We start from the raw sequence: 22,860 nt of genomic DNA on the forward strand, positions 1-22,860 counted from the left end.
TAGGATTCATTCTAAACCCTGAACAACAAAATGCACTCTAAATATTTCACAGTCGCCAAGTTTGACAGAATCAGGGCATGTGGCACTCTGCATCATTCTCACAAAATCTTGACTGTGGTACATCTTTTCATAATATGCCTGGGAATAACTGAAGACTCCCATTGTAGAGCACTTTGAGCCAGATCAGGTTTTCCAGTGATCTTTAATTGGTCGTTACCTGTACACACGTCTAATAAGCTTACAACTAAAAGCTGGAATGGCTCAAACTGCTATGAAATGGGAGTCAAACATCCAGCGTCTGTCAACTTTTACTAGAAAAAAGGCAGACCTTGTTGATAATTCAGTTTGCTTAATCCAATGGTTGTTTGGGCTGCAGCAGTCTTGTCTGCTATTGAAAGTCATGTTTTATGTTAGGCTGTAATACTGAAATTGCACTAAACCTGGCTTGCCAACTGTACTCTATCATACAAGAGGACAATTGCTGCGTTCACCCAAATCCCAATAGTTCCCCATGGAAGTGGTTTACCAAATATGGTCCACGGCTTGATTTGGTGTTTGTGGCAGTTTTTCCAGTGCGACCTGATTTACTATGGAAAAGCTATTTTTTATATATAAAAACACAAAAATGAAAACAAACAATAGCACTTAAAATGTACCCAACCCTGAGGGCTGCTAACCACCTACCTGCCTGAAAGCGGTTATACCAGTCTTGTGAAAAAGACTAGTTCTATTGCCTTTTTGTTCATGATTTTATTTGACTCAAAAGGTTTACAAACCCGCCTGTCACATTACCAGTCAGATCACTCAGACATCACCTCACATCAAGTCAGGCAGAGTCTCACGGCTGGACGGTAAATGTGTCCTTTAGCTCATCTCTCTACTGTGGAGGTGCGAGGGAAGACACTTGTTTCAAAATGCTTTATAATGACTGCAAAGTTCTGGGACTGAAATGAAATGCACTTTGTAATAGATTACCTCAAATCCACTCCACACTGCAGCTTTTTCTCCACTATGATATTGTTTAAAACGGCACTCGCATTAAAAAAAATAATAAAATAAATGCAGATGGAAAAGAACTTTAAAATTAACACAATTGGACAACTGGACAAATAAGAATGTGCCAATAGCAAAGTGCATTTCTGTATATATACTCTAAGTTAGTTACAATAAAAAGTTAAACAACTTCCATAGTAAATATTTTCATTTTTGGCCGTCACTGGTAGGCCAAATTCCCATCTTATTCTTCAAGAAAGTCTTATAGCCATCCTTGACCAGGTAACACCAGTATAGGCAACCTTTTTTTTTTTGTTTTTTTTTTGTTTTACAATATTACCACACTAGATTATCACTGGCACCTTAGCAAACACAGCCTCAAGAAGTAAAACACAGAGGAACGTTAAGCGAAAAAAGGAAGGGCTGAACTGGTGCCACGCAGTATGAATTAAAAACTAAATACAGCAAAACTTCCCAGACAACCAAAAGAGGGTTTGTTTTTGTCAGGGTCACCGTAGCCAGAGGGGTGCAAACAGATGAGGTTTGGGAGAGCACGTGTCTGAACGCGGGCAGCTGTGTAGAGAGAATATTCTGTATCATTACTGTGATCCGAGCTGACAGCTGAGAGAAAGGAGTGCATTACTGACATATCCGCTGCCAGAGCGCAACCCCACCCTGCCCCTGCCTGTCACAGAGAGTTACTGTAATGCATTGTGCACCTTCGGGCACAAACATGGGGAAGGTAGGGGGGGACTGGGCAGGGTTGGGTGGGAGGAGCAGCTACAATTCTGGTGGAAGATCCTTGTCTTTTATTTGACTTCTTATCCCCACTGGAGCTGCATATGCCCAGGGATGCAGATACAGTGGAGGTAGCAGTATGCATGTCATAGTTTATCTAGGGAAGCAATTATCCGATTGTGATGAAACGTGACAAGCACAGTCTTTAATATTGCTAGTATCAGAATATGGGGAAGTATGTAATGAAACTTGCTAACAACCTTCTTTATCCCAAGTCATCGAGTCTACCTGAATACTGCAATGTATGGAGGCTGTCAAGAAAACTGCGTATCTGATACGATGAAACTTATAAAAATATTTTATGGTCCCCATTAAAACTGGGATGTGCCTATGCTAATTTTGTTGCTAGGTACAGTTGGTCACCTAGACAAGGGAGGGAAAGAAAGCAAATAAATGTGGTAACTGAAATACTGTATAGGCAATAGAAAGGTAGAATTGGATCTAAGGGATGAAGAAGCAGTCAACCAATTTTTCATTTGTTCCAATTGTTACAATAAAAAGAAACAAAGGGTTAAATGTCTTCCACGAAAAAAAAAAGTTATTTTATTATTATTATTCCTCTTTGCTGTTTTCACTCCTCTCTGACAGGAAGCCTACCTTTTCAATGCACTAATCTGCAGGATTCCTGTATTTACATGAAAGATATACAGTCTCGATTTGTATTATCAAGCAGGAGGTATCCATTTGTTAGACCTCATGGTTTCTGTTGACTTAAAGGACGCTTTAGAGAAAAGAAACCGGAATCTGGATCCGGCTCCCATTGTCAGAGCCTGGCAATTCCAGGACCTAAGTCACGCTCCTTTCCTCGACAAAGGAAAGCAGTTGTCTCTCCTTGTTTAAGTACAATAACCTTTTGAGAAGAATACTTTTTTTTCTCTCTCAGAAAAAGTATTCTTAAATAAAAAAAGGAATGCTGGTGGAGGTTCGTACAAACATGTTGTGCATAATGGATCTCACAAGGCGTTGCTGTTTTTTTTTTTGTGCTCCAAGGGGACAGTTACGGACACCTTTGTCTACAGTCTCAGAGATGTCATAACAGGGCCAGCATGTAGTGTGAACTTACTACCTCAGCAGCTCCCCAGGGCAGTGTTAGGGCACACAGGCAAAGTATGTGAGAACATGAGTTACGAAAGCGAGGAGGCTGTTCAGCCTATCATTGCTCAGCTGCTTTTAAATAGCCAACTGATCCCAGGACTACATCCAGACAACTCTTGAAGGACCCCAGGGAATCAGCAGAAACCCGTTCCATACACTTACCATTCTCTATGTGAAAAAGAAAGCATTGGACTGCCCTCAGTCCTCAACCTGTCTCCTCTGAACTTCCAAAGGAGCACATCATTGTAAGTGTGGTCACACAAGGGCATTGGAGAAGCTCACAAGGAGCATGTTGTTCTTTTTACGTTGGCATTTGAACGGTCAAGTGTTAAAGCTCTATCGAGTCATGACCATGGTTTGGGGAGGTATAATCCTGGTGATGGGGATGTAAAGGAGGCGGTTGTACATACATATTTCATATATATCTAGAGAACTACTTGTACAACTGAAATAAAACTTGCTAAGAACCAGGTTATTGAGTGAATCACAATCTGTATATGGTTATAACGAGTTATTTTCATTCTTTTTCAAAGTCTGTTTATATGCACAAAATAAAGTTTGCTCATTTAACAACTGTCTACAACAGTTTCATGAATTTTAAACAGGCACCTTTCTCCAAGAGATGAATACATTACAAAGTATTAAAAAAAAAAAAAAAAAAAAAAAAAAAAGGTACTAAAGCCCACTATGCCTCAAGCCTGCCCTGGACTGGACGGAGCACCCTTTCTCTTCGGGGGATGAGGGAGGCAGGGAGCAGTTCAGTCCCTACGCCTCAAGCCTGCCCTGGACTGGACGGAGCACCCTTTCTCTTCGGGGGGATGAAGGAGGGCGGGAGCAGTTCAGTCACTATGCCTCAAGCCTGCCCTGGACTGGAAGGCATGATCACTTTATCACAGAAGTGCTTGGTGGGTTTGATTTATGGGAAAGGAATATTTTTTCTGTACAATGTGTAAACGGTAAGCCACAGTTTGGGCGTGTTCATTTGAAATCACTGTCAACTGAGCCCTTTCCTCCATGCCACTACATTTGCATGGAGAATCTCAAAGTTGCATGTGCCTCTTTGGTTCATGTTTAACAAGCAATACAGCCACCCATTGAACACTTATGACTGTTTACCTCATCTCTAATGTCCTCTTGCTGTTGAGCAGTGAAGATGTCCATGGCTGCCATGAGCCTCATCATCAGCTCATCCACCGTCGTGTTCCCTAGCAACACACAAGTTATTAAAAAAAAATTAAGAACCAATCACAGCGATGTTATTAGCTGAGAGAAGGGCACAGAAATCACAGACTATAATGCCAATATCTAATTAGATTTTTTTTTCTTAAATATTATGAGCATTTAAGCTTTTTAAAAATTCTATTCATGAATCCCTATGTAACTTAACAATAATATTTTATTTATAATATTTAGATTGGCTTTGCTAATATATCTGCATCAATAATTTATTTATTTCACTGCTGGAGTTAGCAGTGCATTTGTTTAATTTTTTTACTACATGCAAGAGATGAAAGACATTGGTTCCATAGCCACACTCTCCCAGATCTAAATAAGAAATTAGCAGTGGCCTATCCGTATTTAGGAACATTAAAAATACCCAGTGCTGAGAAATTGAGTATTAAATTTGCTCTGTACTGGCAAAATAAATTTTTCCTCCCTTACAGCTGCCAGGTCAACTTCCAGAGGTCACTACTGCTTTCTAAAACTGCTTCCCAGGCCTTAGACTCTACACATACACTTTTCATAGATTGACTTAATAAGACACACTGTCACCAAACCCCAATAAGACACACTGTCAATAAACCCCAATAAGATACACTGTCACCAAACCCCAATAAGACACACTGTCACCAAACCCCAATAAGACACACTGTTACCAAACCCCAATAAGACACACTGTCACCAGCGCAGCTTGGGGTCAGGCTCCTGTTCCTATGATTGCTACAGTATTATTTATGGAAACACAGCACATTCTTACCTTGAATCACGTTTAAGACTTCGTTCGACGACCTTTTTCCCATGACGATTAGTAAGAGGGGGAACTGATCGGTTTTGTAAGTTCGGATGGTCTGTGCCACCACGCTGCCGAAGTGCCTCGTGCACATCGTGAGTAACCTTAGGAGGGAATGAGACATGTTTACGAACCCATACACAACAGAAAGGTTAAATTAATTTAAATCATTGTAACACTAGGACCACTGGTTTGATGTCAGCCAAGTCCACTACAATGTCTAAAATATATCTGACATGTGCTAGGGACACCCTGCATGAAATAAATGATCTTCCTGTTGGACAGAGGTTCCTCTCACAACTGTTGTTCTCCATGACAGAAACACTTATACTAAACATAGCCTTGCTGGCAAAAGGGTTCCCCCTAAAAGAAACTAGAAATGTGAGTATTGGTACATTTCCCAGACACATCATTGGTTCGTTCAGCCCATTAGCCAGATGAGCAAGGCTTATGTGGTTAATGTAATGTAGTTAGAGACGCAGAACAAAATGTATATTCAGATTTATTTTACACAAGTGTATTTTTTTTTTTTTTTTTTTTAATAGAATAAATGTTTTGGCCATGCCTTCATTAGTGTTATTAGTAACTGCTCTTCTTGTAGTGTTTTTGTACATTGACTTTTGTTTCTTCTAGTTTAACTTCAGAAATATCCTGGGCTTGCATGGGATAAAAGGTATTGTATTTTGTCTTTATAAATGAACACAACAAAAGAGGGTTTCACATCTGGCCTGTCTCTTTGTGCACTTTCGCACAGTATTTTCAAAAATGATCTCTCTTCTGCAACAGCAACTTAAAACTGACTGCAGACAGAGATTAATGATGCCAACTGATTCCAGCACAGTCAGTTTTAATACAAAAAAGTAAACATGTGGCAGTACCATTTTTTCTGCGTGACAAATGTCTTTAAACTAAATTGAACTGATGAGGAAAAAGCATTATTTTCTATGAGTTATTATTTTTTAGTTCACAATTCTCTCAAAACAAGAAATTCTTCCATGCTAAAATATACCAGAACAAGTCATTTCGTGGTTCCAAATCAATGTATATTCAGCTCTCTTGACCTGACAACAGACATTGGGGTGTATGAGGGTCATTCACAGGTGCATTGGCCTTTTCTAATTATTACGTATTGCCACAAAATTCGTTAACCTACTGAATTGTCTCAATGACATTTTTGGAAATTTTAAATGAACAATAAAAATACTTAATTTAACTAAAGGCATATTTTAAAGATTTAAACCAAATAGTCATAATAATAATAATTCAGCTTAAACTTTTAACACCAGTGAAAGTGAATTGCAAGACCTTCTGACCTCTTCCAGTAACTGCATAATGGCTGAAATTCAGGGCTTCAAATAATTTGCTTTTCATTCAAAGCAAAGTCTTCTAAATCCAAGCACCTTCCAAATTAGTATTCCTCGCAAGACTTTTTCAAATTGATGAGTTTAAAAAAAAAGCCAAGGAATTTTTATTCCATTACAAGGCTGAAATTTAAATTAGCATTTCGCTAAAGGAAAAAGGGAGCCAACTGCAGCAGCCCTACAGAGCCGGTGGTAAATGTCATAATATTAATGAATTGCAAAGGGTTGAATGGCAATATAAATTATTTTAATAAGATCCAGTTTAATAAGCTCTGTTTAAAAGAAAAAGGAGATGAGATAGGATGAGTACTACAGGTCACAGAGAGTTTGGAAACTGGCAGAAAGGCTAGCTTTATCCAACATTAATTATGCAAGTTAAAAACAGAAGGGAAACCAAGCAGAAAGGCTACATCATTAAGAATGGCAGAATGGCTACATCATTGTTTTATCTTTTTTTTTGCAGTTTTTTTTTTGTATTGTGTTACTACAGCGCTGAGGTTCCAGTGATCTGAGCAATTCAAGCTCTCTGCACAGGTTTGTGGAAGGGTTTCCCTTCCATGGTTGTTTTGATCTCTTCCAGCACATAATGAATAAAAGATCTAAAGCCTCAAGTGAGATTTAACACTTCAGTCCTGTATATTTAGTATATGACTGATTGCATTGCTGGCACCTGAACATAAAAGTACCATAGCTCAACAAGCAATTCTACTGAGCTTGAAATAAATGGCCCATGTTAACAAATCAAGTACCACACCTGGCCTTTTCCTGGCATTAGGGGATCACAAGACAGGTTTAAAACATTGTAGAATGTTGTGTTGCAGAGGGGTGTTGTCAGTCATAAGGGTTCTGCGATACACAAATGTCATGATACGATGTGTGTTTACCATGTTCTTCCATAGTACAGCTTTCTGAGGACAGTACTTCATCAGGAAGCAGACCTAACTGAAGGTTTGTTTTCTTTTATATAGACGCGATTGTTAATTTTCATGTTGTTTTAGGTTACTATTAAAAAAATAAACCATTATCAATCATCCTAACAGGCAGCCCAAAGCAGAAGGTTTAAAAAAAAAAAAAAAAAGATAATAAGGGAGTCTTAAGTGCCTGATTAAAAAACACACCCCTGAGTTTATTAGCTGATGAAGATCCCAGGTCTTGCCTATTGAGACAATCCCTTTTCTTAATCCTGCCTCTTGTTGTGTGGTGTTAGAGGAGCCCTGACAAGTGCAGCTCTTGAACAATGTGCACTGGTAATTCTAACCAGTCAGCAAGGAGACGTGAACAATGTGCCAGGGGGTCGTTTGAAACCCAACACCAGCACAGCAGCCCTTGCACTCGGGTTCTTGGGAGCGTCTGATGTTACACAGGAACACATGAATTTGCTTCGGCACCAAATGAAAAGAACAGCTTTAGCACAAAAGATTTTTGGTGCAACCTTATTATTATTATTATTATTATTATTATTATTATTATTATTATTATTATTATTATTATTTTAGTTTAAAATGACAGGGATCCTGTTTTAACATTATTATGCATCAGTGCTGTTGTGTATCACTGAGGTTCTGTGTAGTTATTCCTGGTGGCACAAGAGGTCTATTTAAATCTATTTAGATCTGAACTCTGCCTTCCTTTAAAGGAGTGTGGTTTTAAAATACATTATTATCATTATACTTTAAATACTTGCATATCATAGCCAACAACAAAAAATATCAAAACCAAAAGTATCTCAGTATAGGGGGACAAATATTTGAATACAAAAGTATAATTTGTACTATTTTACAGTAAAAAAAAATCTCTTGCGAGTAAAATAAACCTGGTATTCAATGACATTACTTATCAATGAAAGGAGAGGAAGAATCTTCTGATGACTGGTAGAATCTATTCACTCTAGCTCATTACATTTAGGACATAGTACCTATACCTGTCCAGCAAATGTGCCTGTGCTGATCACAGCTTTGCACTGAGCAGCCATGCCCAGCCAGGGAAAATGCTGTCACCCCCTGCAGGAGCTGCCAACAGAAGCATGCTGCTGCTTCACAGAGGTGATGGATCAGCAGCAGCAAACTGTATTTTTAAAATCTGTGACCTCTTTGACTGAGGGCTATTCCACTGTATGTCAAGTTAACGTGTCCCACACCACGCTCTGTAGAAAACCACAGTTGAGTCTGTTAAGAGTTAGCTTTAGTTAGCCTTCAATTTACATTCCAGTGTGTCAGTGTGCAATCCAGATAACTTGATGAAAAAATCCTTATGACGTGCTTCCCACCTATACTATATTGTCTAGTTGACTTAGGAAGGATTTTGATCAGCAATACCTCTATTTTAGAAAATTTTACCGCTCCGTTGATGCACCTGGATTTCAACAGCCACTTTTTTTTTGTGGTAGCCCTGGAGATAAACACGGAGAAGTGGTGATCTAGGGTGATTTCAATAGTGCTTTAAATGCTCCAGCTGAGGTTTCTTCTGGCCGGATATACATGTTGATCAGATTAATTAAGTGTTTTTTTAACTCTAGGTTGCAGAACATCCCGAGTAAGCTAATTAAGCCCTGGTAACATCTGAATTAAATGAGTAACAATATAATATTGTAATGTCAGAAAACAAAACCTTAAAAAATGCTTTAGTATTTTTGAATGAGCACTTTACATCAGGCTTTAAGTGCAAATGCTTAAAACGTAATGTTGAATTTACACTGGTTGCTGCAGGGGGCCAGCTGATATGGTGTTCAGAAGCTGAAAATTATTATATATATATATATAGTTTTAAAATCATACATGATCATTGCAGACTGCTGGATGAAGGCTTCCCATGACCACACTGGTACCACACTGCTAATCTGCTCACACAGCGAAAGCGACTTTATGCAACCAATTAACGGATAAGCACTTGTGAAGGAGATCTGCGGTTATATTTTCAAAAACATCTTGTGTCATGACCGCAAACAGCTGCAGTTACTGCTTTTGTTGCAACAGTTTCAATTGATCAGGAAGGTTATAAAGGAAAAGCTCCAGATGTTTCCCTTCTCTAATAAAAAACTGAAAGGAAAGAATGGGAGAGAGGGGGGCAAGAGAAGGCCAATGTCTTAACTGCATCTTTCTTAAAGCCCTCTATACAGGGGGTTGCTTAGTGAAGTAGCCTAGTGGAAGAAAGCAGTTGTGCCCCAGAGTCTAACCTGCCCGCTGGCACACAATTAAACTCACATCTGTTTCAGCAACTGGCAAAATCAAAATGCTTTCTGAACAGCGGGGAGAGAAAGCAAGGGGTTCTCACCAGTTAGCCAGTCCGACACTAAAAGCTCACACCTGGGCTGGATTTGGAAGGAGGTGGGGGTGGGGGTGGAAAGGCGGGAATGCATTTCCAAAGGGTCAAGCGTTCTGTATGCAGGCGTGCATCACAGCCAGTGCAATGGCCCAGGGTAAGTGGTCAACAGCTGCGAATGCAGCTAATTAAATACGTGAAAGGGGGAGGCTCTTTGATGAATTAGCACTGGCTTTCAAAGCGGCACTGTTCCTTCAGTGTCACAGCGGCTTTGGTGACATGACCTTACCTGCAAGGCCTGGTGCAAGATGCATGAAGACAGGGACACCTGTTGCACCTGCAGGAGGCGATTGTGTTCAGATTGGGAGAGTTAGTGTGCAGGTTTAAATTACAAATGAGGATCCCCAGGGGTTTTTGAATAAACAAGACTATTTAAGAAAAGGAAAAAAAAATTGAGGCACAATTTAAAGTGTAATGGCATGGGAGATTTCAGGCAGAGGGCCAGGACCATTTTGCATGTGACCACCGTGGCTCTGCTTGGGGTCAGCAAAACCTTAGGTCAAGAGTAAGAAACATTGTCATGCTTGATGGGAACATTTTGTTTACAATTTCTGGGGATAGATGCTTAAATAATCTTCATGCTAAAATTGCACATACGAGCCTAAAGTACTCAAAGTAATGGGAAGAAAATGGGAACGAAGGCGAGCTCTGTTTTGTTACACTTAACCGCACACCCATATTCACTTTAACCTAATTCAGGTACTCAAGGAAACAGTTTACTACGGATGTTGTTTCCTTAACTTGCAAGGCTTAGCTAAACGACTTGGGTGTCCTGAAGGCAAATCAACATGTGTAGGTTTGAACAGAAACAGTTGACAGCGGCCCCTGAGAACTGGGGTTGAGATGGCATGGCTCTGTAGTCATTACCTGGCTCTGTTGGCTTCCTTCGTCATGTCCCACGCCCAGGTGATAAAGTTCAGGCTGAGGTAGGAAACTATGGATTCGGCACACAGCATCTGGGAGCAGAAGACGTTGGTGAGGACGCTGTCATCGTGGTGAAGGTAGATGGCGAGGGGCTTTCTCTGTGGGAAGAAAAGTGATCAAAAACAATGAACAGCAGGAACCACAGAAGAGTGGAAACTCACAGCGGCACATCTGCTACATGGCTCTATCGTGTATAATGGAGCCTGCTGGCAAGAATCCTGTGCACTGAAGATCAATGCCTGTGAACAGGCTTCTATTGGACACCATATTAAAAGATACTGTATAAGGCATCACAGCCCACATTGCTGATAATGTAATCTTAAGGAATGGGCATGCAGAGCTTTCTTCACAATTGGGTGTGAAGTGCTTAAGATCTGAGTAAAGTGACAAGTGAGGTATATGTAAGTACATGTATATGCGGCAGAGGCAATTTACAGAACTATAGACCAACCTAACAGAGGGGGAAGTTAGGAAAGCTTTAGCAGCCCTCAATATACTATTGCATTTATCCTGTGCAACCATAAATCAGGGCTGAATGGAAATGAATGAAGCAACACAACAGAAAATCAAGAGAGCTTTGCTTCAAACTGATTCAATGTGAAAGGTACCACAGGAACATGCAGGGCCAATGTAACAGGTACCATAGGAACATGCAGGTTCAAGTTTTGCCACTGTTTTGATTATATTATCAAGACCTTAAATTGCAGAAAATATTAGCTGGTGAAGTTTTGCTACCATTTCAGTTGGTAAATATTTTTTTTAACCAAAATACACATCACATTTGATAAGATTATGAAATATGTAAGATAGGAATAAACCACTGTAATATTTCAACTGTCTGTTTGTGAATGTACGTTATATTACTAACCTCTACCAGCAGGGGTCAGTGCCATTAACAGTCACTAGGTTTACATGGCATGAAGTAATCGGATTTCACTGTAGTCGGATTCCACGGAATCGGATTTCCCCAATCGGAAAACTGAGTTTACATGGCAATTGGATAAGTCAATGCGATGGGTATCCTGGTTTACATGGCGTGTCTGTAGTCGGATTTCCCTACTTATAAATGCCGAATTTAGAGATACGTCATCTTGTTATATTTGTTTATAATGAATTAAAAAATAAATAATAATAATTGTATTTTCCTGATACAGTTTCTTACCTGATAGGGGTTAAATGCTACCGATGACATTTTTAGAACCTGCAGGAGCAGATTCACCAGTCAAGCCACCACAGGTAAGCCTCCGAGGCGAAACTTACAAAACTTACAGATGCAGATTGAAGAGAGAATTTCTGTATGACACGAGTGTCATTTGAAAAGCGAAATGCCCCTGTGTGTCAGAGACCCCATCCCATTTAATTCGTCCAGACATTAAAAAGTTTCCTCGTCAGTCCAGTAGTAAACTGCTTCCTTCTGAAGAGACATGATGCACAACCCAAACACACACAACCAATCATGCACACGACTGCTCTCTAAATTTTAGTACACATGAGCACTGCCAAAATAATACTGTAATCTGATTATCGCGTTTACAAGGCAGCAAGATCGGGTTTGATAAGGATTAATAATATTGTAATCCGATCATGGTGTTTACAAGGCAGCGAGATCGGGTTTGATAAGGATTAATAATATTGTAATCCGATCATGGTGTTTACAAGGCAGCGAGATCGGGTTTGATAAGGATTAATAATATTGTAATCCGATCATGGTGTTTACAAGGCAGCGAGATCGGGTTTGATAAGGATTAATAATATTGTAATCCGATCATGGTGTTTACAAGGCAGCGAGATCGGGTTTGATAAGGATTAATAATATTGTAATCCGATCATGGTGTTTACAAGGCAGCGAGATCGGGTTTGATAAGGATTAATAATATTGTAATCCGATCATGGTGTTTACAAGGCAGCGAGATCGGGTTTGATAAGGATTAATAATATTGTAATCCGATCATTGCGTTTACAAGGCAGCGAGATCGGGTTTGATAAGGATTAATAATATTGTAATCCGATCATGGTGTTTACAAGGCAGCGAGATCAGGTTTGATAAGGATTAATAATATTGTAATCTGATCATTGCGTTTACAAGGCAGCGAGATCGGGTTTGATAAGGATTAATAATATTGTAATCCGATCATGGTGTTTCAAGGCAGCGAGATCAGGTTTGATAAGGATTAATAATATTGTAATCTGATCATTGCGTTTACAAGGCAGCGAGAGCGGGTTTGAATCGTGTAACCCACGTCTGTAAATCCGATTACGGCGAGAAATCTAATTCCCAAATGGCAGGATTTCCGAATCTGATTACTCTGAAATCGGATTTGAAGTGCCATGTAAACGCACTGACTGTTGTTTGTGCCACTTAATGGTGATTCAAATCACCTGCATACACTGATTGTGCAAATGGCTCCTGCAACTAAAATTTAGAGTTTCTCAAGCCAGAGGTCAATGATGTTTCTATTGTATCTATAGAGTCAGGTACAGTCAGTGGTGGAGCATTTCACCTACCCCAGTACCTGCCCCTCCCAGCAGAAGGCACTGCAATGAATGGGGATTTATGGAGTTAACAAACTTAATAAACACAAACAAATCATTTTGTTTATTTTACATTTAAACACCAATAACCCATCTCATAAGCACCAGAGTCTGACAATATTGACAAATCCCAACCTATAAATCCGGGGGTATTTAACGAGCTATACGGGCAAAATGAGCCTGAAGAATTTCCTGCGTAGATGGGAGATGTCAAATTAAAAAAAAAGACAGGAGATGGTAACGGAAAAACCGGCAAACAACAATCAAGTGTGATTTTTTTTTTTTTTTTTTTTTTTTTTTAACTTATGGTTCAGTTCCCCTTATTCTGCTTTTCTAAGAGGAAGGTTCCGCAATATCCAGGTTATTCCAATCTGGAGAAGATAAAAAAATCCTCCAGCATTGTACAGCGTCTCTAGGAGAGGAGGAGGGCACGGCTGTGTTTGCTCAGTGATTAGAGCTTTAGAATAAGCCTCCAGCTCCTAGTGAGAAAGAGCTTGGAGCTCATTCACTGGGCCAATTCAAGACCTTGAAAAGATTAAACACTCACGCTGGGAAGACAAGCAAATGCAGCTTTTGGAAGGAGGATGAAGAAATTCTTTAAGAAAAAAAAAACAAAACAAAAAACACAACACACGGATGACTTCATTATTTCGCACTCCCCGCATGGAAACTTTAAGAAAGTGTTTAGTTAGTGGAAAAGCCACTTTGACTGACGCCCCATTCCCAAACCCTTTAATCTGCCCTTTGTGGGAAGCCTGCTTTCTGATAAAGTAGACAGGGTTCCCTTTTTCTCATTTTTTTAATGTCTTTTTAATTTACATTTGGGGGTGGGGAAGGACTGGCAACAGAGTTTTCGGTTTGTTTGTTTTATTTCTAAAAAGATTTAGTATTTATCAGACATTTTTTCCCCCTTGGTTTTAGTCCTGTCACTTTTGTTGGGCCTCCAGAAGCCCCCCGGTTTAGTAGAAACCTCTGCTGGGAGAGGCGCGCATGGAGCAGGTCCAGGTTTTCCCGTAGTACTACAGAGATCCACTCCTCGGATCAACAAAACTCTTCACTACTGAACGAGAACTAATGACAGTGTAGGAAAAGCAAGAAGCAATAACCAGCCCAGTTGACTCAGTCTTGCACATTCCCCCTCAGATATGACCAAGTACATTTAGAATTGCAAATTACTTTTAATCGCTTCCTAACCAGGTGTAATTAACCCTTCACCAGCAACAATAACGGCTCACACTGAAGGCAGAAAGAGGTTTAACTACACCCCACATACATAAAGGGGGTTTACTTAATTAAAAAAAAAGCGCTACACAAAAATGGTTTAAGTACCTTTAAAATGCCACAAACTACATAAATGACTATAATGTACACAGAAATCAATAAAGCAATTGTTTTCACACTATACAGGAGCACAGTACTCAAAAAACTTTCATTGAATAGGGAACAACAGATAAATTTCCCAACCGCTGGTCTACTTTATTGATCAGTCAATAATTTCAGTAGATGGAAATGTAGAAGGAAAATGGCAAAAACGCCCATTTTGATGACATGTGGGGGATGACTTAGTCAAATAACGTTAGTCAAGAGTATTCCAACAACATTGACAAAAATCATTGACATAAGGTGTCAACCCATCTTCTCAGATAGTTAGAAAAATTTGAAATGGGAAGAGTATTTTGTTATTATTTTTACCATATTGGTTATTGTAAAAAAAAAAAAAAAAATTAAAAACCATGTGTTTAACATTGGCATGAGGGTGTACGGCAAGAGAGCCTTTGAACTGAGATAGACTGTAAGATTCCCTTACACCGGTGATAATCGCAGGGCAGAAAGAATTCGAGAGCGAGGTTAGGACAGCTGTATCTTAAACAGACAGCAAATGAGAGTGCTTCATGAAAAAAAAAAAAAAAAAAATCCCCTGTCCTCTAATGAATTTTGATGGCGCCTTAATCTGAAACGTGAAGATCTGCAGAGAGAGATGGCAGGGTTAGCCTGCTTAATCAAAACGTTCGAGACTTCAAACGCTGCAGACAGGCATGAGGGGCCTGGCTCAGAGCTCCACTGATCCCCCCCGGCTCATCGGCCCTGAGCGTTTTCATTAAGAGGGATTGAGAGCCTCTTCACCAGAAACACTTCATCAAATGTAGTGTTTTACTTAGCGATTAGCCGGATAGCCATTGATAGAGCCTGAGCAAAAAATCCCTTCGAAATCTGTCCACTCCAATAAACACTTAATGAGCATCGGAGTTCACTATTGTTCGGTTCTTAGTCATTTTCGTTTTTGCGTTTTTTTTTCTCGTTTTTCTGTTAATTATAAGTATGTCCCCCCAAGCTTTTCAGGTCCGTGCGGGAGGGTTAGGCCAATCTTGTGTGCTTTTTTTTTTTTTATTTACTGTTATACTCAATCTCCTCTTCACAGGAATGAGCGGTGGCTTTTCAAGCCCTGCTCCTGAACTCATTTTCTTTAAAATAAAGGTCAGCTGCCTATCACTTTCCTTTGCTGCTGTTTTTTTTTTTTACATTCCTGTTCTAGTTTGATGGGGTGCGAAGCCTTCGCTAGTCTCCTTCCAGTCTCCAAGGTCTCCAGGATGCTCTGCACTTACCAGTTGCTCCATACAGCAAAGTTATAAATTAGAGCCAAATAAAACAGCATTATTAATCATTTATATCCAGGGGTGTAACCATTCCTATTGTATCAATGAAACGTGACACTTTCTTTACATGATATATCGTATCGGAATAGAGGCACGTATCCTTTGTACAACAGAGCCCATTGTACTGTAGTTCACCAAGTGGTTCTTGAATGAAGAATCGGTGTGTTTTACAGCTGGTATGAATACATATTCCTTACCTCATTAAATGTATGTCTTTATAACACATTCTGTCAATAAATGACCATTTGATCTTATTATGCATCATACAAGTAGCCCAACAGGACTATCATATGTATCGTGATGCACATTTTGACATTAGTGTCTCGTTACAGCCCTACTTACACCCATAGTGTATAGCAGCAGGAACGATAAGCGAGATACTTACATCCCGGGCTTTCCCATAGAAGGTCTCCTGAAACGCTGCCTCAAGCGAGCCGATGAAGAACACAGGGTGGCACTCTCCATATCTTCAACACAGACACACACAGAACAGCTCATGTTAAAAAAAAGCCTCTTTAACTGGTTTGTTTCATATGAAATACTTGTATTTCATATGAAACAAACAAATCACCCTCCCCTCCGCCCAAATATAACTGAACACCGACTGTGGTTGTCTCACCTCGATGAGAATTCGGCAGTAAAGTGCAGTAAGGCATCTCCCTCATTCTCAGAGTTTTCTGGCACTAAGGAAGCAAGAAAGAAGCTTATAAATACTGTGACATGAAGGTGCATGAGAACCAGGCAAAAACAGCTTTATCATTACTGTCATTAGAATAATTCAGGCAATAAAACGCCCACATTCTAAAATAGCACTTAATGTGCAATCCCTGCCATTTAGCGTGGTGTTACACTGTTACCAAGTGAAGTTAACCTAGAAAGTAAATTGCATAACAGCGACTGCAGTTTACCTACAGGTGACTACAAAACTACCAGGCACCTCTATAGGGTCGCAAACTCATTTTCATTGACTTTGGAGCCAAACCAAGGACTTTAGAAAATAAAATAGAACAAACAAAAACTGGGTTTAAAGACGTAGTGAAACGTACTCATTGGAGACTTCCGGGAGGCTGAGGTCCCCATTCCAAATATCTCTCCTTCGTCTACCCCAAACTCAGAGGCATCCTCAAAGTCATCCCCTTCACTGTCGCTCACCATGTGGACATCAGTACACTACGGAGGGGTTTAAAACACGGGATCAGAAAAGGAAAGGGCTCTTCAAAAACGTGCATGCTCAAAACAGCTCCCCTCCACTACTACACAGCGTGGGTGCTGTATGGCATGCGCCATACAGCAAGGTAACTAAGGTAGGTAGAATGTTGTTACATGTCAAGTTTATAGGTTCTATGGCAAATAACTCGTCCTGGGATATGCAGCTGCACATAGGGCTAGGCTGCAGCCCCAACACAGGAACTGAAGAGGGACAGGACACTACAGGAGAGCCATTTACTCCCAAATGGTCAGAAAGGAAAAGAGCACCAAATAAAGATCGCAAACCAAAAATAAACCTTTTAATTTAGGGGCTTGTAAATACAGTAGAATCTTTCTAATACGAACCCTAGTAAATCTCAATTGACCTATAAACTGACCCTTGCTTCATAATGGAATACATTGATAGCAGCTGTAGCAGAAACTGAAGTTCAGTTTTAGAATTTTATGACAATGTTGAAGTATTAATATTTAGTGACTCTCCTAAAACACTTCCAGGTCTGTTTGCAGAAATCAAAGCATTATTAGGACCATTATCCATTGGGTGTGGTATGGAGCTTTGAGAAATCGAGCCCAAAGCGTGCTGTGGCAGGATAAGCAGGCTTGACACGGAGTGATCACTGGGTCTCAAGCCTGCGTTACCCTCTCATCGAGTAGCTCTGCACCGGGTGCGAGTCAGCGAGCTGTCACTGACCTCCTCAGGCTGCTCTTGGGTGTGGGCGGGGGACGTTCTCCGGCAGACGGTGAGACGATGACAGGGGAAGCTTATCCCAGCCACAGCTAGCGTCATCTAAAAAAGGGAACAAAACACAACACTCTCTCATTTAAGAACATCAAAAAAGAAAAGGGAAAAAAGGTGTTTTTACCTAACTATGTATTATGAAGAACTGACATATTCATTTTATTCCACCACCCCAAAATGTGACATGTACAGTACAGTTCATGCGGTCTAGTCTACTTTGAAATAGAGGCGGGGCTAAATGCCACCAATCACTTATACATTGAAAAAGAGATTCATCGTAAACCAAGGTTAAATAAGTATCACCTCTAATACCTTCAGGAAGGATGAAGTGGTGGGAATCTGCAATGAACCTTGTGCTCCAGAATGGCTGACAGCAGCATTACTTTATTCCTCATCAGCAACTTGTGCAGGCATGGCCATAGAAGCCCCTGCCAACCAAGCACCTAGCCTTTATCCAAGTCTGCCAGAACTGCTGTTTTGCCCATTGTGACTAAAACTGACAGATACAGATCTGTTTATCATACAAATTACTGTATCAATGGAACTGCTTCACTTCCAAGCACTCTCATCTGCCCTAACATTGCTATCTTCTAGCTAAACAATTAAAAAATAAAACACTTTGATTCATGTACTACAGGCCAAGGTGCACAGATATAAAAAAAACAAGAAAACAAACAAAAAAACTAAAATTTCTGCTTGTTTTCTTTTGTTATTTTCTTTTTTTTATACTTTGTTGGAAAAGCACACTTTGCCAGCCACCAGCACTACACCAGGTAGCTCTAGGGGGTACTTGAATCTCCAACTACTGTACACCTGGTTCATTTGTGTTTGCCCTGCTAATTAGCAAGCAAGCAGCCTGTGGAAATATCACCCTGCTAGAGTACTGGGGGACTCATTAACATTAGCCACCCTAATCATCCGCAGTGTGCTTGCTAGCAAACACACACACAGCCTTCTCAGCGAAAAAGCAGAGCTGCACCCTGACTCTAGACTCACCCACAAACTGTTCAAGACTTGTGTCTTAGTTCTGAGGTGAGGCCGAGGTACAGGGAGCTAATTATGTTAAATTATAGGCAAATACACACAATAACCTTACAGTTTCTGAGCCCAGATATGTGAATACACCCTGACCATTGCCGGAAATATTATTATTATTAGGAACAACCGTAATAATTGTAGGCCATATTGAGTCTTTTAAGCAGAGTAGTTTTAAAACAGTTATGTTTTGTTTTTATTACAGTATGGGAAGTTATATACAAATAAACATTTGGGCAGCTATAAGTTTATGTTTTTCCCAAAACTGTCATTTTTGCAATAAATATGAAGAATGTCCAGTACACATTTGTATTGTTTTTATTATCCTCCATAACCATTAAGAAACTATGTTCAATGCCATATAATTTATTACCAGCATAGCTGCCACCACCACCAATAAACTACAACTAGACAAACAGCAGGTTCCACTGTACTATTTAAAAAAATCACTCCTTGTAAAATGCAGGTCTCCGGATAACAGAAACCACTGCACCATGAGATTGCTCAGGGCTGGATTTCTCACATGAAGTGCAAACAGTCCAGGTGACACAGTCAGAACTCCATTGAAAGTCCTGAGTTCCCATGACGCACACACAGGGTCCCGGGGCCACTACGATGCCCTCTCACCACAGTGACAATGTGCTCCAGGATCGGCTCCACTGGGACTGCGTGACCTTTGAGCACCGTGAACTCTGACCCTGGGATCAGGTCCTTGCTAGTCATACTGCACATTTTAAAAATAGCGATATATTCCAGCAACAACACCCACACACCCCTACATCACCAGTAGTTAATGGCTGATCATGTTAAGCCAAGAACGACGCATTTGGAGATCTCTAGAGGCAAGTTTGCCTTGATTACGTGTTGTCTAATTTTAGAATAGCCTTTTACCATCAGTGAAGGACTGACTGTGAACAACGCACTGTATCTGTCTCGAAGGCTAATAAAATCCTGCCAAAATGACAATAACTGTTTAACCAGTTTAGGTCAGGAATGCTGAAACAGTCGCAAAGCTAGAAGCGAATATTTTGAAACGTTATTGTTGTTGTTGTTGGGTACCACGACACTGTTTGAAGGATGCCACAAGCACACAGGCTATTGTTATTCTAAATTACAGTACTGCATTACTTTAAAATTAGGGTTGCCAACAATATTCTAGTAGGCTACTAAATCTTGCAGACTTGGAATCTTGGCTGGCAAACCCAAAAGAAAATGGTCTTGTTTGTTTTCTCCATCCCCAATACAAACCACTGCCAAGTGTCAGAAAACACTAATTACTGCACTGTCTCCCAGTGGGGCCAGGAGAGAGAACAATGCTCTGTGTCTGTGTCCCACTACAGCAGCTCACCTCTGAGATACAGTACAAGCTGACAAAGCTTTAGGAAGGAGGGAAAAAAATGCATAGCATGTTGCCATTTAATTACAGTTATGGCATTCCCAGCCTCACATGAGAAGATAGTGTTTCAAGGCCTAATTATAAAACACAAATACTCCACAGATCTAAAGAACCAGTTGTATCAGAAGATAGCTTAACGTTCGTTCATAAATCAATGCCGATCACTTAACCAAATTGCTTTGGATTCTTCAATACCTGAGCTAGTTTCCAGACTGATTAAAAACAGTATCACAATAGAAACTATTCTAGAAGCAGGCACGGTTCTGTATTGCTTTTCTCACAGAATGCTGCCTTCTTTATCGTCTGCTTTCAAACTGTAAATGCAAGAACAAAAGCAGAGCATGCCCTATATCAGTGGCACTCAAAGCTTCACTCTCAGGACCAGAGACACCATCTGACATACTCAGGTTACTGCAATAGTAAAGCCACTACAATCTGACTTAGTTCCATTTGTTAAATCTGTATTGTCACTATGTGTTGCATTTTGGAAAACGAGTTAAATGCCAATAGAGAAAGAAAAAAAACAAAACAAACAAACAAACATCATGCCCTCGACCGATGAGAAACACACACAAAAATAAAAGAAAATGTTGCATGCTTTATTATGATGAGCCCACAAACCCATTTTCCCAGCAATCTGTCAGGTCATCTGTAATTAATGCTTTAGGATGTCAATGTCACCCTTTACATATTCCTGAATTTGGATATCTATATAAAAACAGTGAATCAGTCCATTAGTTAGCAGAAACTCACTGACCTGCGATTACATCACATGGCTTCTAAAAACAGCAGTCTGTTGAGGCAGTTGCTTATGTTGCACTCAACGGTCATCCTCTCTCAGGAGAAGCATGTGGGATAAGCAACTGTGGTGTTCAAAGTGGGTTTGCCTAGCAACAAACACCTTTATTTCCCCAGTATAAATGTGCACTCTTTTGCAATTTTTTGAAAAACCTGTGCTGTAGGCGCAGTATGCTTGGTTATAGTATTTTATATAGTACAGTGTTTTTGCGTGGGTGCTCAACAAAAGATGTGTGTCCTACAATGGATTTAACCCCAGGCTGCTTAATCTTGTGTGATGCAGAAATACTAAAGGAAACTTCATAAATTCAAATGACAAGCAAGTCTTATTGTGAAGTAAACAGGGTACACATTTTATTTGGATTTCCAAAAAAATTGTTCCTCGCAAAATGTATTATAGCTTTAAAAAGTTTAGTCTCGAGGACTTCCGGTAGCGCAGAAAGCAACCTCCTGTCTGAAACTTTAATCATACACATTTTAAATACAGATATAGCCACAGACATAACACTTAAACAACATCAACACAAAATGACAAGAATGAACAACAAGAAAAAGGGCAAAAACCCTGCAATTCGACCGACGAGTCGCTCCCTCAACAATGCGGTCACAGAAGATACACAAACCCCTCTGCCTGAGCCGGCACGTTTGGCTCTTAAAACCAAAATATACGGTGAACCAATGGGACAAGAGCTGTTTGCAGCAATCAAAAACCTGACCAAAACCGTTGAAGGTAATTTCAAAATAATATCGGCAAGCTTACACTCCATCCAGAGCACTCTGAACAGTCTGGCTACTCAAGTTAATGAAATCGAGGGCGCTGTCTCCAAGCAAGAGAATCATATCCCACTTAGAAGCAAAGCAGGATTCTATTATGAATGAGTATATTCAGCTGAAGAAAAAATGCAACGATTTGGAGAACAGATCCTGAAGAAATATTAAGAGTGATCGGAATTCCCGAGGATGAGGAGAGAGGCTGTCCAGAGGAGTCTGTGGAAAAACTTTCATGTGATATACTAGGTCCTGATCTTACAGAGTCAGTTATGATTGACCTGGTTGACAGATCACAGGCAGCTCAGCCTGCTCCAGGATACTCTCATAGTCTTCTACACTACTACAGACCAAAGGAACAAATTCAACAACTAGCAAGACAAAAGTCGCCTTTGAAATACAATGGACACTCGATACATATATTTCCAGAGCTGAGCACCGAAGTGATAAAACAGGCAGTGCTTTAACTCAATCAAGGAGAAGCTTCGTGGAGCAAATGTCAGGTATGCAATTCTGTTTCCAGTCCGCCTGAGGATTACTTACAACTCAGAAACAAACATTTTTGACTCTCCTTTGCTAGCTGAAGAATTCTGTAAGAACAAATTTGCCAGTGATCACATGGGAGACGGCAATTAATTAGTACTTGGAATGCAGATATATATATATACAGTGCCTACAGAAAGTCTACACCCCCTTGAACTTTTTTCACATTTTGTTATGTCAGTGCCTCAGAGTTTCATGCATTTAAATGTGGATTTTTTTTCCACTTATCTACACACCATACTCCACACTGTTAAGAGAAAAAAAAAATGTTATTGAGAAAAAAAATTATATATTAAAAATACAAAACTGAAAGATCACAATTGGATAAATCTCCACCCTCCCCGAGTTAATACTTGGTGGAAGAATCTTTGGCAGCAATTACAGCTGTGAGTCTGTTGGGATAGGTCTCTACCAACTTTGCACACCAAGATTTGGCAATATTTGATTTTGTATCTTCTTTACAAAACTGTTCAAGCTCTGTCAAGTTCCTTGGGGAGCGATGATGGACAGCAATCTTCAAGTCATGCCACAAATTTTCCATTGGATTTAGGTCAGGGCTCTGACTGGGCCACTCAAGGAAATTTACCTTTTAGTTCCTTAGCCACTCCAGTGTAGCTATGGCTGTGTGCTTGGGGTTGTTGTCATGCTGAAAGGTGAACTTCCGTCCCAGTTTCAGCTTTCTTGCA

At 40.0% G+C, this 22,860-nt stretch overlaps 1 protein-coding gene across 2 annotated transcripts in view; it reads right to left on the minus strand.

Moving 5' to 3' along the window:
- The window catches only part of LOC121331038 (FAS-associated factor 1-like), an 88,231-nt gene that overhangs the window by 15,166 nt on the left and 50,205 nt on the right, over nucleotides 1-22,860 (minus strand). For both annotated transcript variants that reach the window (XM_041278149.1, XM_041278148.1), the window contains exons 9-15: nucleotides 17,587-17,682; nucleotides 16,733-16,856; nucleotides 16,306-16,369; nucleotides 16,072-16,153; nucleotides 10,444-10,598; nucleotides 4,865-5,001; nucleotides 4,003-4,091 (exon numbers count right to left, since the gene is read on the minus strand). In XM_041278149.1, coding sequence (XP_041134083.1) covers nucleotides 4,003-4,091; nucleotides 4,865-5,001; nucleotides 10,444-10,598; nucleotides 16,072-16,153; nucleotides 16,306-16,369; nucleotides 16,733-16,856; nucleotides 17,587-17,682 — 747 coding nt within the window. The remainder of the gene's footprint in view (nucleotides 1-4,002; nucleotides 4,092-4,864; nucleotides 5,002-10,443; nucleotides 10,599-16,071; nucleotides 16,154-16,305; nucleotides 16,370-16,732; nucleotides 16,857-17,586; nucleotides 17,683-22,860) is intronic.

The sequence above is a fragment of the Polyodon spathula genome, chromosome 18 (assembly GCF_017654505.1).
Source record: "Polyodon spathula isolate WHYD16114869_AA chromosome 18, ASM1765450v1, whole genome shotgun sequence".
Classification (NCBI taxonomy): Eukaryota; Metazoa; Chordata; class Actinopteri; order Acipenseriformes; family Polyodontidae; genus Polyodon; species Polyodon spathula.